The sequence below is a fragment of the Nannobrachium achirus genome (genome assembly GCF_963921795.1).
Source record: "Nannobrachium achirus genome assembly, chromosome: 6".
In the NCBI taxonomy this organism is placed as follows: domain Eukaryota; kingdom Metazoa; phylum Chordata; class Actinopteri; order Myctophiformes; family Myctophidae; genus Nannobrachium; species Nannobrachium achirus.
In genome coordinates, this window is record NC_137815.1 from 61058494 (window position 1) to 61072481 (window position 13988).

The window sequence follows — 13988 nt, forward strand, 5'->3', positions numbered from 1 at the left end:
CCCTCTTCTATTTTAAAGACATCAAAATTTCGTTTTTTTTTTCCCCTCTTTTTTTTCTTTTCTTTTTTTCAAAAGATCTTTAAGTTTACATTTGAAGCTCGACAATAAAAGGCCTGCCACTGTCGCTCTTTATCATTAGTGTTTGTCTCTATCTCTCGTGCCACTTCTTGTTAACCTCTTATTTGTTCTGGGGGACTCTGGGGGTTTTCTTTTGAATGTGCACCGCATGCTGGGAGAAACACAAGAAGCTCCTGTCAGCAGATGAACGCCAGAAAGAAAGAAATCTTGAAGGGGAGAGAGAGAGAGTTAAATTGATTTTGCAATTTTACCCCATGGGTTTAACCCATTTAGACCGGGTACACATTACTACGCATTATGTTATGCTTTAACTATTAAAAAAATAGCAGATATACAAGCTCACAGCGCGGCACCGAGTGCCGCGCTGCGAGCTTGTAGATCTGCTATTTTTGAAAAGTCGTGAACATTTGTGCAAGTCTTCAAATCTATTGACCCGATACATGTCTCCTAAATCCTAATATGGGTTTCTGAAAAACCTATGTTTCTATGTCAGTGGTGCTCAAACTTTTTCATGTCATGGACCGCCAAAATGATATGTATTTGGCCAAGGACCGCCATCTCAAAATACAGTAGGCCTATTTGAGTTACAAATGTTCGCTTTAGATTTACATATATTCAAAGATTTGCACAAATGTTCATTACATTTTTCAATAGTTAAAGCATTACACAATTCTAGGCCTAAATGGGTTAAAAATGTACATCTTTATTCATATTATTATTATCTGTTTTATTTTGTATCTTCTTTCTAAAACCACAAATTGACTTACGACGAAAGAAAGTTCCCCATGAACTCTCCCCCGCCACGACACCTGCATTGTTGTCTCCTGCTGTCAAGGCTGCCAAGGGGAACAGAGGAGACAACTGTAGATGAGAGAAACGTCTCCGTCAATGACAGAAGAGGAAGAAAGAGGACGCTTTCAGATATAGCGTAGATCAGAGATCACAGGCCTTCTGTATGCTCCATTTCTCTGAAACCTCAACCAGATCTTTATCATCTCTCTCTCTCCCCCTCTCTCTATCTCTCTCTCTCTGACACTGGACCAGTGGTGGAAAAGTTACTCACATTTGTGACTTAACGTGGGCGCGTGCGTGGCCGATCGTGCACCAGGCGTGTGCTGTGCACACGTTCACAGCTTTCAAACCAAAAAGAATCGTTTGAAAAATGACACATCCATCGTCGCGCTAGGTCTGGCCGTGTTTATAATGTAAGCTAGCGTCAGCTGTGACAGAGGCACCCGTTCGTTTTTTCCGACCGGAAACGAAAACGGCCGGGACCGGAAGCACTTTTTAATTGTCAGTTTACTGTCAGAACCGGCACATCTTGTCCGCATACGTTCGGGTAACACCTGACACTGTGGTTCCCCTGACACATCACTGTGACATCACAGGTGACATCACAAGTGATGTCAGATATTCAGAGCAGGGATCACCATATATGGGCATAAACAGGTGACATCACAGTGGTGTGGCTGGTTCAGACAGCGATCTCCATGTATGGCATAAAAGGAATTGTATATTTTGATGTCATGGGAACCACTCTTAGCAGTATCCCTTTTATGCTCATATATGGAGATCCCTCAATATTAAGCCCATATCTAACGGGCATGAAAGGGATTCTGTTAGGGATCTCCATATATGGGCATAAAAGGGATTGTATCCCAGATGATGCCCTGTTTGGCCTGTTAGGAAAACCACACTAACAGAATCCATATATGGCCATGACAGATGACCAAGACAGATGGCGCGACCTCGACAGATGGCGCGACCTCGCCTTTTAGGGCGAGGTCGCTTTCCGCCTTACTGGTATATGTTTAGCAATACAAATCTAAATCTACAAAGTAACTAGTAACTAAAGTTTTCATATAATTGTACTGGAGCAAAAGTACAATATTTGCCTCTGAGATGTAGTGGAGTAGAAGTAAAAGTATTGGAAATTGGAAACAAGCAAGTAAAGTACAAATACCTCAAAATTGTACAGTACTTAAGTAAATGTACTTAGTTACTTTACACCAGTGCACTGGACTAGTGTGAGAAGACCGAGAAGACCTTCCTTGCTTTCCTTTTAGACCAGCACAGCACAGCACGGCATAGAACAACAAACAGCAGCTTCTCTTTTCATTTTATTTTTTGAAGCGGTGACTAGCCGCTTCCAATGTATGCACATGTCTGTCCCCTTGTCCTCACTCACTCACTCACTCACCAGTATGAACAGGATCTGCGCATGCGCGCGCGCGAGAGAGAGAGAGAGAGAGAGAGAGAGAGAGAGAGAGAGAGCCGAGAGAGCCAAGAGAGCCAGACAGAGCAAGCGATGCTGATTTCTAAACCGAAAGTGAAACTTACAAACCGCACGCTGAAAACAGAGAGAGAGAGAGAGAGAGAGAGAGCACGTTGCGGTAAAAAAAAAAAAAACACACACACACACACACACACACACACCAGTAAAAACGGGACTCATAAAATGTCCCTGGGACCCATCTGAATCAAAAACATAGATCTGGAACTGCTCTAATTCACCGCTTCAGTTCGAACCGAGGTTTGATTTTTAGTGAACCAGTGCTCTAGTGAGCAGATGAAAGGCGCAAGGTTTTTTTTTTTTTCCTGTTCTTTTTTTCTATTATTATTATATTATTATCTGGCTGTTCCAGAGGGACACAGAGCTGCCGGTCGTGCATCTGACCCCGACAGCCATGTTGCACAGAGACCTGTTCTTTTTTTTTGCTTGCGCTCTTATTGTTGAGAAGTAAACAAATAAAAGTGGTGTATCCTGTGTTTGGTAACAGGGTGCGGTGCACAGCTTGGCTGCTGTGGCACCTCCTTTGAATGCCCCCCTGTCCACCACCCACACAACTGGGCCCTGTATACCAGGGGCGTGCAGAGGATTTTAGAGAGGCAGGGGCGGACATTTCTAAAAGGGCCTCTTGGTGAAAATATTGAAAATAGCAGACCTGCAAGCTGTTGTGAGCTTGGAGGTCGGCTATTTTCAGTACTTAATACCACACTAAACTAAACATAATCAAGTCAATACTGGCGATGTGCAGCATAACAGCATGGATTTCTACACAGAGAGGGCAATTCTTTCAACATAAGATCCTGCATTCAAGTTCAGGAGAGTTTGGACAAGGCAATTCTCTTGAATGCTGCCTTCAGGTATGGCATGGAAAGAGAGCATTTGCATTCACCATAGTAAAAACAGCATTCATGGTCTGAAGAGGGCACTTTTTACAGGCGGATAAAAGGGCAGGGGCTCAAGCCCCCTTTGATGTCTATTGTGTGCCTACGTGCCTGCTGTACACTCATATACGGCCCTAATATCCTGTCCCGGTAGGCATGTTTATTTACTTTGGCCTCTCCTTATCTGTCAGAGAGTAACATAACAAGGTGAGCTTTGTCTCACTCTCTGTCCTTATCGCCGCAGTTGTTTGTCGGCTCGGTAATGATGCATATTTTCTGACAAAGAGGCCTGGTGCTTTGTTGTGACTGTAACCGGTTATGAAAGGGTTAAAAGTCTCTCTCCCCCTCTCCTCCGTTCCATACGCACGAGCACAGACACAGACACACTCACACACACACACACACACACACACACACACACACACACACACACACACACACGCACACACACACACACACACGTGTGCACGTTATCTAAATAGCATCTCCCATTTGTTTTTATTCTGAGAAGATCGGAGCGGGATATTAGATCATTTCCTTCTATTTATTGTTCTGACTCTCACTCTCTCTCTCTCTCACTCGGTCCCCTCTTCATTCTCTCTTCTCATCTCTCAGCCCCCTCTTATCATCTTCTCATGCCACGTTAAGTTCACACGTTTCACTTTCACCAGGGTCAAACTGTTTTTGGGACATTATTTCACCCCAAAATCAGGACAGTATGTCACTAAAACATGTCTCTCTCAGTGCAACAGGCACAAGCCCATCTATTTCTGATATTTACCACAGCTTACTGGGTAGGGGGTGGAGGATCATACAGGTGGGGTAGAAACCTTGTATCTCCATATTTAAAGGAGTAGTTCACCCCCAAAATTACCTTTTTTTTTCTATTGATAACTCCTGCCATGGAGCCTCTTTTTTTTTTTTTTTTTTTTGGTGCGTTCCTAAGACAAATAAATGTGATTACAATAAATGCACCCCCACTGAGTTTTTTGATTTTCTGGAAATTAATGCCCTACTTTGTCTACACTACACTACTGTAGTGACACTGTAGTAACAACAGTGTTAAACAAAAGTATCAAACGGTCTACGATAGATCTGCTATTTTTGAATTTCTTTGAAAGTGAAGGTGAAAGTGATTAATCATGTCTGCGGGCTGTATACATATTTAACCAACCAAAAGTATTTTTAGGCCTGAAAACCATTATTTTATGCTTTAACTATTGAAACATAGCAGGTATACAAGCTCACAGCGTGGCACTGCGAGCTTGTAGATCTGCTATTTTTGAAAGATCGTGAACATTTGTGCACGTCTTTGAATATTTTGACCCGATTCTATAATTGTCTTGTAATTCCTTCAAGGCTTTTTTGAAAATCCCACGTTTCTGTCAGTGGTGCTCAAACTTTTTCATATCAAGGACCCCCAAAATGATATGTATTTGGCCACGCACGGACCCCCGTCTCAAAATATTTAGTTCCAGGGACCCCCCCAGAAGCTAAATTTTAGTTACAAACGTTCGCTTTAAAAATACATATATTTAAAGATTTGCACACATTTTTACGACTTTTTCAAAAAATAGCAGATCTATACATGCTTGCAGCGCTGTGAGCTTGTATATCAGCCAGTTTTCAATAGTTAAAGCATTCAATAATTCTAGGCCTACATGGCATAACTAGAGAGCTTGTGACTAAACAATAACTACAAAGGACACTTTGGAACAACAGGTTCTGTTTTCCATTTCCTGAAAAATATGTTCTTTGACATACAAGGTTTCCTGCCAACAGCGATGATTCCTTGTGTTCGGTGCCATGCCTGGGAGAGTTGTGAGAGTGGCTGGGGTGGTTATTAAGCACTTTGATTTAGTCACACGTTGTTTGCTGAATTATGAATGGCTGTAATTAAAATCCTGTGGCTCTTATTATGAATGATTAACTATGTTGTTTCACTGTTTGTCATTTGCCTCTCGACTCGTGGTTAATTAAGAGAGAGAGAGAGAGAAAGAGAGGGGGAACGAGGAGAGATGTAACGCTTTACCTGTCTTTTTTAAGTGCGCGGCCAGCCGATCCAACACTTAACGGCGGAACGTGTGAGAATTAACATTTGTGTATAGGCTGTTTGCGTGTGAGCTGTTTAACAGTTTTTCTCTTGTTCACACACGCCGGGGTGTTGATACTCTACGATGTGTTTATCTTTACCTTCGTAAATATGAACAGCGTTGAATTCATGTGCCGGTTCAGATCCATGCATAGTGTTTAAACACAGGATTTGCATGGTTCCCTTGCAGCTTTATATCATCGTTGTCGGGCAGAAACCTCGTATCTAAGTTTCATATTTGTACGTTATTTCGCGAAGTAAAGCCCTGCTTCATCGTACAAGGCCGTCGCACAAAAGTAGTGAAAACAGCAGATCTACAAGCACACAACGTTGTGTGCTTGTGGATCGGCTGTTTTCACTAGTTTAGATCATTTTTAAAATGAAAAATGCAAAAAACGAACGGTTTTGGACATACAAGGTTTCCACCCGACAGCGACTGTATACAGTACTATACGTACATTAAACCTGTATGTCAGCTTTGAGTGTTTACCCTGCCAGCTATATAGTATTTCCCATATGTAAGTGTGTTTGCTTATGGTGTGCCTCTCTCTCTCTCTCTCTCTCTCTCTCCCTGTCTGTCTGTCTGGCGGCATGTGCTTGCGTGCCTTTTTGTGTGTCGTTGCATTTCCGTGTGTGTGTGTGTGTGTGTGTGTGTGTGTGTGTGTGTGTGTGTGTGTGTGTGTGTGTGTGTGTGTATGGATGTGTATGGATGTGTGTGTGTGTGTGTGTATGGATGTGTGTGTGTGTGTGTGTGTGTGTGTGTGTGTGTGTGTGTGTGTGTGTATGGATGGATGTGTGTGTGTGCGTGTGCGTGTGTATGGATGTGTGTGTGTGTGTGTGTGTGTGTGTGTGTGTGTGTGTGTGTGTGTGTGTGTGTGTATGGATGTGTGTGTGTGTGTGTGTGCACGTCCCCCAGCAGCAGGTATCTGCTGGGCAGTTGGCCTTCCAACAGCAGCTCCTGCAGGTCCAGCAGCTCCAGCAGCAGCACCTGCTCAACCTCCAGAGACAAGGGCTGCTCACCATCCAGCCTGGCCAGACGGGCCTGCCGCTACACTCCCTCACTCAGGGTCAGTACGCTACGCACACCTCCGCTACACTCCCTCACTCAGGGTCAGTACTCAGTGCACACACACCTCCCACTGTCTGCCCATGGGGTTCATCATGACCCTGCCCTTTGTAGGTGAAATGCCCCGTTCTTAACACAACGGCTGCCACCATTCACTTACACTTTATTTTGAAGAGCCCCGGAAGCTCCGTGCGTGTGAACGTGGGTGTACACTGACGATCCAGGAAGGAGATCAGTTTGTTTACAAACGGTCGCGAAACTAAAATCCTAACCGGGGCCAACGTGTCTCCGTGAAAACAAGCGGATTTCGGCCTCCTCTGCGTTATTTGCACCTTGTTCAGAGATAAAGCTGTTTTTATGTTTCAGCATAGAATAGGAGTCAATGGATAATGGCCGCTCTCCGTTGCTTCTGGCCGCGTTGCGTCATGACGTATGCAGTTTTTTCTTTCACCAGCACCCGTAGCAAGCGTTGAGATGCGGGTTACCATGGAAACCTTATATCGTCTGTGAACGAGTTTGGCTACCGGGGCAGCCAAATTGTTAATCAGAAATAGATCACCTATGCCGTGGGTCTTCAACGTTTTCAGGCCAAGGACCCCAGTTGAGGAGAGATGAAGCAGGGACCCCCACAACCTTATCATAGATTCCATATAGTTTCATCGTTTTGACAGCACAATCATTGTATATATTGTATTTTGGATTCATGTAAATTTGTGTTTTCAGATATTTAACCACTTGAACCGTCAACCTTGACCTTTCACTCTGAGTCTGCTCATTTCCCCCTCTACACCAAAGCTCTTTGCCAAAAATAGCCGTAGTTCTGTAGTTCTAAGTGCGACAGGGAGTTTATTCCACAGTTTGGGGGCCAGGAAGGCAAATTGTGTAGGATGAGTGGATTTTTGTCCTAGGGTTTTTAGCGAGGGTTCTGTCACCCATCTGACCGCCACTGACCTGTGTGTGATCCTGAGCAGATCCAATGACAAAAATGTGTTTGTTTGGTTTTGGTGCTCAACACAAGAGTGTGATGAAAAGGAAACAGTGATGCATACCTTACCGAAAAGGAAACAGTGATGTGTTCCAACTCAAATTGAAAGAGTATAGTATGTGCATGCCTGGAGTGGTCTGAGGGCATGTCCTCTCTGGGTAGAAGCTGTGTCATCGTGACATTATGACATGTTGCTTTCCTGTGCCAACTCAAAGTGAAAACGTGATGTGTGTTTGGATGCACGCGGATCGACTGTCAACAAAAGCAGGTTCTGTGGTTTTACTGTCACAGAGTGATTTAGGAGAATGTGATGCACTGATAGTGAAGCAGGTGTATTTCTCAAAATAGGGATGGGACGATAAGTGATATTATCGTTTATCGTGATAAAAAACACTCACGATAATCGTATCGTGGAGATTTAATTTATCATGATATCGTCCTCAGTCATGCACTGGGATCACCTTTTATTTGCCGAGCTGCATATCCGGTACCACTTAAACCCTCTATAATTGGTAAAAGGTACTTATAATATACGTACTTGATACAGTCTTTTTTTCAGTCTCTGTCAAATGTCTAGCCTTGCCAATAAATAGCCGATGTACAAGCTCATAGCTTGTACACAAGCTTGTAGATCTGCTATTTTTTGGCAAATGTTCCACCCCAGGATGGATTTTAATTATCGCGATAATATCGTAAATCGAGATTTCTTTTGTCACAATAATCTCGATATGACATTTTCACATCGTACCATCCCTATCTGAAAATGTAGAAACGTTCCGGGAAGGACATCGAACAATTCCACGTCATTGCGTGAACAGAATGTATGCACTTGTAGATACCGGGAGCTATAGGTGTGGCACTGCACCTCCGCAATCAATCTCCCTGGGGTCTAGCACACTGTCAAGGGTCTAGACGCCCTTTTCACCCAGCTGATGCTGACAATAACCCGACCTACTTACTTAAATAAATAGTTTAAAGTTTAAAATACGCCATTTTGTCGAGCAAAAGCGTTGTGTGACTGAGTATACAGTATATTACTGTACAGTGTACAATGCAACCTGTATTACTACTCACATAGCCTACACTCACTAAGCTACGGAAACACAGATTAGATCACAGATTAGATCATCTGTCATATCTCTCTCTCTGTCTCTCTCTGTCTCTCTCTCTTCTCAGACTAGTTTATTCTCTATCTTGTATGCAATTTGATTTGATTTATTTAATGGCTTGAAACCCTCATAGATAGAAGGTTAAAAGACAATTGAGTAAAAACAAACGAAAAAAAAAAAAAACTCACACAGTAGTCATAGACTTCTCTGAAAATGCACGCACGCGCACAGTTTACAGTTTACAGTTTAGGCATTTAGCAGACGCTTTTAATCCAAAGCGACTTACAATAAGCAGATACAACATCGCAATAATAAACAAGATAATAGGTCAGTACATTAACAGCAATATAACAATGTAAATGGATATCTATCTAGAGAAAAACACAATATAATCAAGTTCTAAAGAAACCTAACAAACAAATGTTAACTAGCTTCATGTATGGTCATTGATTTTACTGTAGTGCTAAGGGTTTAGGTGGAGTCTGAAAAGGTGAGTCTTCAGTCCACGGCGAAAGGTAGCGAGTGAGTCCGTTGTTCTAAGTGCGACAGGGAGTTTATTCCACAACTTGGGAGCCAAGAGGGCAAACTGTCTCGGACGAGTGGATTTTTGCCCTGGAGTTTTTAGCGAGGGTTCGGTCAGCACACACACACACACACACACACACACACACACACACACACACACACACACACACACACACACACACACACACACACACACACACACACACACACACACACTTGTTTCTCCAAGATTCAAATTTGTGTCTTTCGCCCTGCTTCACCATACAAGACTGTCGCACCGCATGCTTGTAGATCGGTTAGTTTCACTATTTTAAATCATTTTTAAAATGATAAATACAAATCGAGCGGTTTTGGACATACAAGGCTTCCACGCGACAAACAACGATATGCAAAATATTTACCAATCTGCTTTCAGATTCAGATCAACACTACCACTAATAAAAAATACCGTGGGCCGGTGTAAAAAACGAAGGATCTATTTACCTTTTAAGCAATTTGGAAACACTATGACCAGCCTAGGCATAGTGACCCGCCATTCAACTGGAAGAAAGTTGAGCTCTCTAAAATGGCCTCTGCCGAGATGGGTTGCATGGCCCAAACCTAAGATTACTCTGATAAGTCTATTCTAGTACTTTTATTGATTTAAGTTAAAGGACAACTTTTTTTTTTTACAACAAGGATTCATATTTTAGATTGTAATTAGAGAAAAGAAAAGGTGAATGTTAAAATGTTTTCATTCACTTTGTTCTATCGTTTTAGCACGTTTAGTGAGTTTGATTTCAGTGGGTGGGGGCATGCGTACAAGTTGCTAAATATATATTTTTAGACACAATAAGCCAGAGATTTCTTAATGACTATTTACAGTAACACTACTAACCCCCATAAGTCACATCTGTCCGTGAAAGATTGCAGTGCATCTTGGGAATGGGCTTATTGTGTAAAAATACATATTTAGCACTTGCACGCATGTAACCCCTAGCCGCTGAAATCAAAATCATTAAAATCTCTAAAACGATAGAAAGGAGTAAATGAAAGCATTTCAACACTCAACCTTCATTTTCTTTCATTACAACCTAAAATATGAACCCATGCTGTAAAAAAACAAAGTTGTCCTTTAAACATACAGTACAATTGAATTGAATTGACAAAATTTACTTTTTTTTAAACAACACTCGCACAATGATCCTCCATTGCCTCGGTGACGGTGTCAGTGAAACAGAAGTGATCGATTGCGGCGGGATGCCGTGTCCTTCAACTCTCCGTCCCGACCACCACTTCATACACTGTGATCGCCACCCAGGGCATGTGTCCAGTGGCAATCCCCTTTAGCCTAAGAGGAAGACTGGCTCCATTGTCACCCACGACTGCCCCTGAACCTGTCATTGTGAAACAATTCTTGCTAGGTGATACTGACTCAACAACGCCTTGTTGTTTGGCCAGGAAGTTTATTGCTTTATTTATTTTTTAATATTTTCTCAGGGAGCGGCCCTGACAAAGACGTCTTTCGAGACTTTTTTTTCCTACTTATTTTTTTTCTTTTTTTGCAACATGACATTGACTGTTCATTCCCAGCTAAGACAAACAGTTTTGAAATAACAAGATAAGCTGGATGGAAAAAAAAAAAGAAATGGGAGGGCATGGGGTTGGTTGGTGGGGGGAGGCTGAGGGTGCTTAGGTAATGGGCAAACACAAACAGGGTTTGTACAGTCCTGTTATTGTTTGGACTAGTTATGGAATCACTTATCCGCTAGCAGACGATTGCCATAGGCACAGGCGTGTAGCGCTGATGTGTTGTGAGTCAGTGAGAGTGTGTGTGTGTGTGTGTGTGTGTGTGTGTGTGTGTGTGTGTGCGTGTGCGTGTGCGCGTGTGTGTGTGTGTGTGCAGGGGTGTTGCACCAAATTCTGGGCCCTGGGTACAAGGATTCACTCACATTTTGTGCTATAAACTATTGAAAAATCACACCCGTGTGAACTGAGCGGTGGTTTACCCACCAACCCCTAGAGCTTCGAATTCATTTATATTTAATTAAAACAACAAATCTGCAGCACTTCTCGCGTGTAACGTTAAAATGTGGCTGGTCTCGCGAGGCAGAAGTCTCCATTCGCCGCTGCAAAAGTGGGCTGATCTACAAGTCCACAATGCGTCACTGATCCAATAGGTTGTGGGCTTGTAGATTAATTAAAAGGGTGCTTGTTTAGCGACACCGACATACAGCGAAGAATAAACCTCCAGCTACTGAACTTTCCCTACACTGACCGTCCTCCGCCTAGCAGACAGTGCTTTGCCTCTTGAGTTAAACGTGCTCACGTTTCACACAATGTAACTTTAATTGATTCAGAATGATAACGAGTCAAGCTGAAACGGGCGACTCATTTGGTAGGGACGGGAAGGCAGACTGTTTACGAGACTTCTCCACCGAAAACACTGTGTAAAGCATGGATTTCTTCTCTCACGAGTCTGCCTGCACGCAGCCACGTTCACGGTAAAACTCCCTCCGTCCCTCTGTAGACTACCTAATTTGGTTCAAACGAAAACATAATCCATTGGTGTGATTATAATTGCTCGTTTCACATCGTGGTTGTTCCACGCTTCGCATAGACGATGCGATGATACTGCTCTTGCTTTTACCAACGCCAGTCGTCAGGCACGTGCACACAGACATCAAACGGGGCTTGAGCCCCTGCCCTTTTAAGAGAGAATTGTCCACCAAAGGGCCCTTTTAGAAATGTCAGCCCCTGCCTCTCTTAACATTCTCTGCACGTCCCTGACCAACGCGGTCCCTGACCAACGCGTGAGAGAGAGAGAGAGAGAGAGAGAGAGAGAGAGAGAGTGTGTTGTCTGCCTCAGTGGTGCGTGTTCCCCACACTCAAGCCCCCACCGTTGCGCTGTGTGTGTGTTTGTGTGAGAGAGAGAGAGAGAGAGAGAGAGGGAGAGAGAGAGAGTGTGTTGTCTGCCTGCCCTGCTCAATAGCGCCCCTCCTTTAACGTGTGTGTGTGTGTGTGGTCTGTGTGTGTGGTCAGGAGAGGTATGGCCGGCGACAGACATACACGGCAGGCGACAGACATACACGGCCAGTAACATCTTGAAAGCGAATCACAGGAGCGGCTACCACCGCTCAAAAATCTAGAAGCTCACAGCGCCGCAAGCTTGTAGATCTGCTATTTTTGAAAAATCGTGAAAATGTTTTTTTGAAAAAACTATGTTTCTATGTCAGTGGTTCTCAAACTTTTTCATGTGAAGGACCCCCAAAATGATATGTATTTGGCCACGGACCCCCATCTCAAAATGTTTAGTTCCAGGGACCCCCCAGAAGCAAAATTTGAGTTACAAACGTTAGAAAAAATACATATATTCAAAGATTTGCACACATTTTCACGACTTAAAAAAAAAATTAGCAGATCTACAAGCTCGCAGCGCAGCACTGTGAGCTTGTAGATCTGCTATTTTTCGATAGCTAAATAATGAAGGCCCGTCACCTTGGGCCCTAGTAACTCAGTCCCACCCCCCCCCCCAGTGTGACGCCCCTGCACGTGTGTGTGTGTGTGTGTGTGTGTGTGTGTGTGTGTGTGTGTGTGTGTGTGTGTGTGTGTGTGTGTGTGTGTGTGTGTGTGTGTGTGTGTGTGTGTGTGTGTGTGTGTGTGTGTGTGTGTGTGTGTGTGTGTGCGTGCGTGTGTGTGTGTGTTGTTGAATTACCCCATGTCAGATGGCTGGCAAACACACACACACCCCTTGTGTAAAGCATCACTCTGCTGATAGGGTGATGTACTGTACTCTTTACTTCATTTCACAACAGCTTCCCAGAACATCCTGTTTATACAAATACCTTTTAGGTTATAGTAAAGTCAACACTATTGTTAAATACCGACCGAGTATCTGACCTTTTTTTTTCTTAAGAGAAAGCACATAATACAAAGGCCTTTTCTTTGGTTCTGTGAAAAAAAAAAAAAAAACGGTGAAGGAATATGTACTATTGGATGGTATACAATAGTTAAGGTATTGGTCAGTTTGACGTAGTTTCATTCTAGGGGTGCACGATTAATCATTCGTCATATTGGCGTCAGCGGATATATACACACAAAAAATGCATCGGTGCAATCGGTCAAATCGGTATAGGCAAGAAACCTCGTATCTCCAAGTTTCAAATTTGCATATTCTTTCACAAAGTAAAGCACTGTTTCATCGTATAAGGCCATCACACAAAACAGCTGACAAAACAGACGATCTACAAGCACACAACGCCTCGCACCACGAGGCGTTGTGTGCTTGTAGATCAGCTGTTTTCACTAGTTTAAATAATTTAAAAAATGAAAAAATACAAAACAAACGGTTTTGGACATACAAGGTTTCCCCCCACGACAACGACGATATGCAATTAATGGTTATCGGATATCAGCCAATATTATTCAATATTGTGCATTCCCTATTCCATTCTGTCATTATCTGGTTAGGACCCATCCTTGGAATGCATCGATGGATCCCTCTGTGTCTGAGACAGCTGTTAAAACACTTAGCCGCTAGCCGCTAGTCCCCCCCACACACTCCACCCCTCCAGTTTCCCTTCCCTATTCTACACATTTTCTGCTTCACTGTTTGAAGTTATTGATGACCTTTCTGTTTTCCACATCGCTACACTCTTTCATGCACCAGCGGGTCAGGCCTATAGAGCTCAGATCTAATCTTCAATATTCCGCTAGTAGTTAGCACCGCGACGGGAATGATGAGCTGATCTGCACTGCAGCCGTTTGGACCCTGCTGATTATGTGTGCAGACTGAGGGGGGGGGGGGGGGGGGGGGGGTGAATTAGTGTGACTTTTAACTGATGCTGCCCCAACCCCCCCCTTTTTACTTTTTTTATTTTAATATGTAGCTATCGGAATAAAAAAATGGCACTGGCACAAAAAAATAGCACTGGTGCCAATGTTAACCCATGCCATGTTAACCCATTTAGGCCTAAGTCCGAT

At 43.3% G+C, this 13988-nt stretch overlaps 1 protein-coding gene across 6 annotated transcripts in view; it reads left to right on the forward strand.

Moving 5' to 3' along the window:
* foxp1b (forkhead box P1b) overlaps positions 1–13988 on the forward strand; it is a 70105-nt gene that overhangs the window by 3859 nt on the left and 52258 nt on the right. For 4 of the 6 annotated variants that reach the window (XM_080728768.1, XM_080728767.1, XM_080728763.1 and 1 more), the window contains exon 3: positions 6258–6408. In XM_080728768.1, the coding sequence (XP_080584894.1) occupies positions 6258–6408 (151 nt within the window). The remainder of the gene's footprint in view (positions 1–6257; positions 6409–13988) is intronic. The other 2 variants (XM_080728764.1, XM_080728765.1) reach the window with 1 other exon arrangement.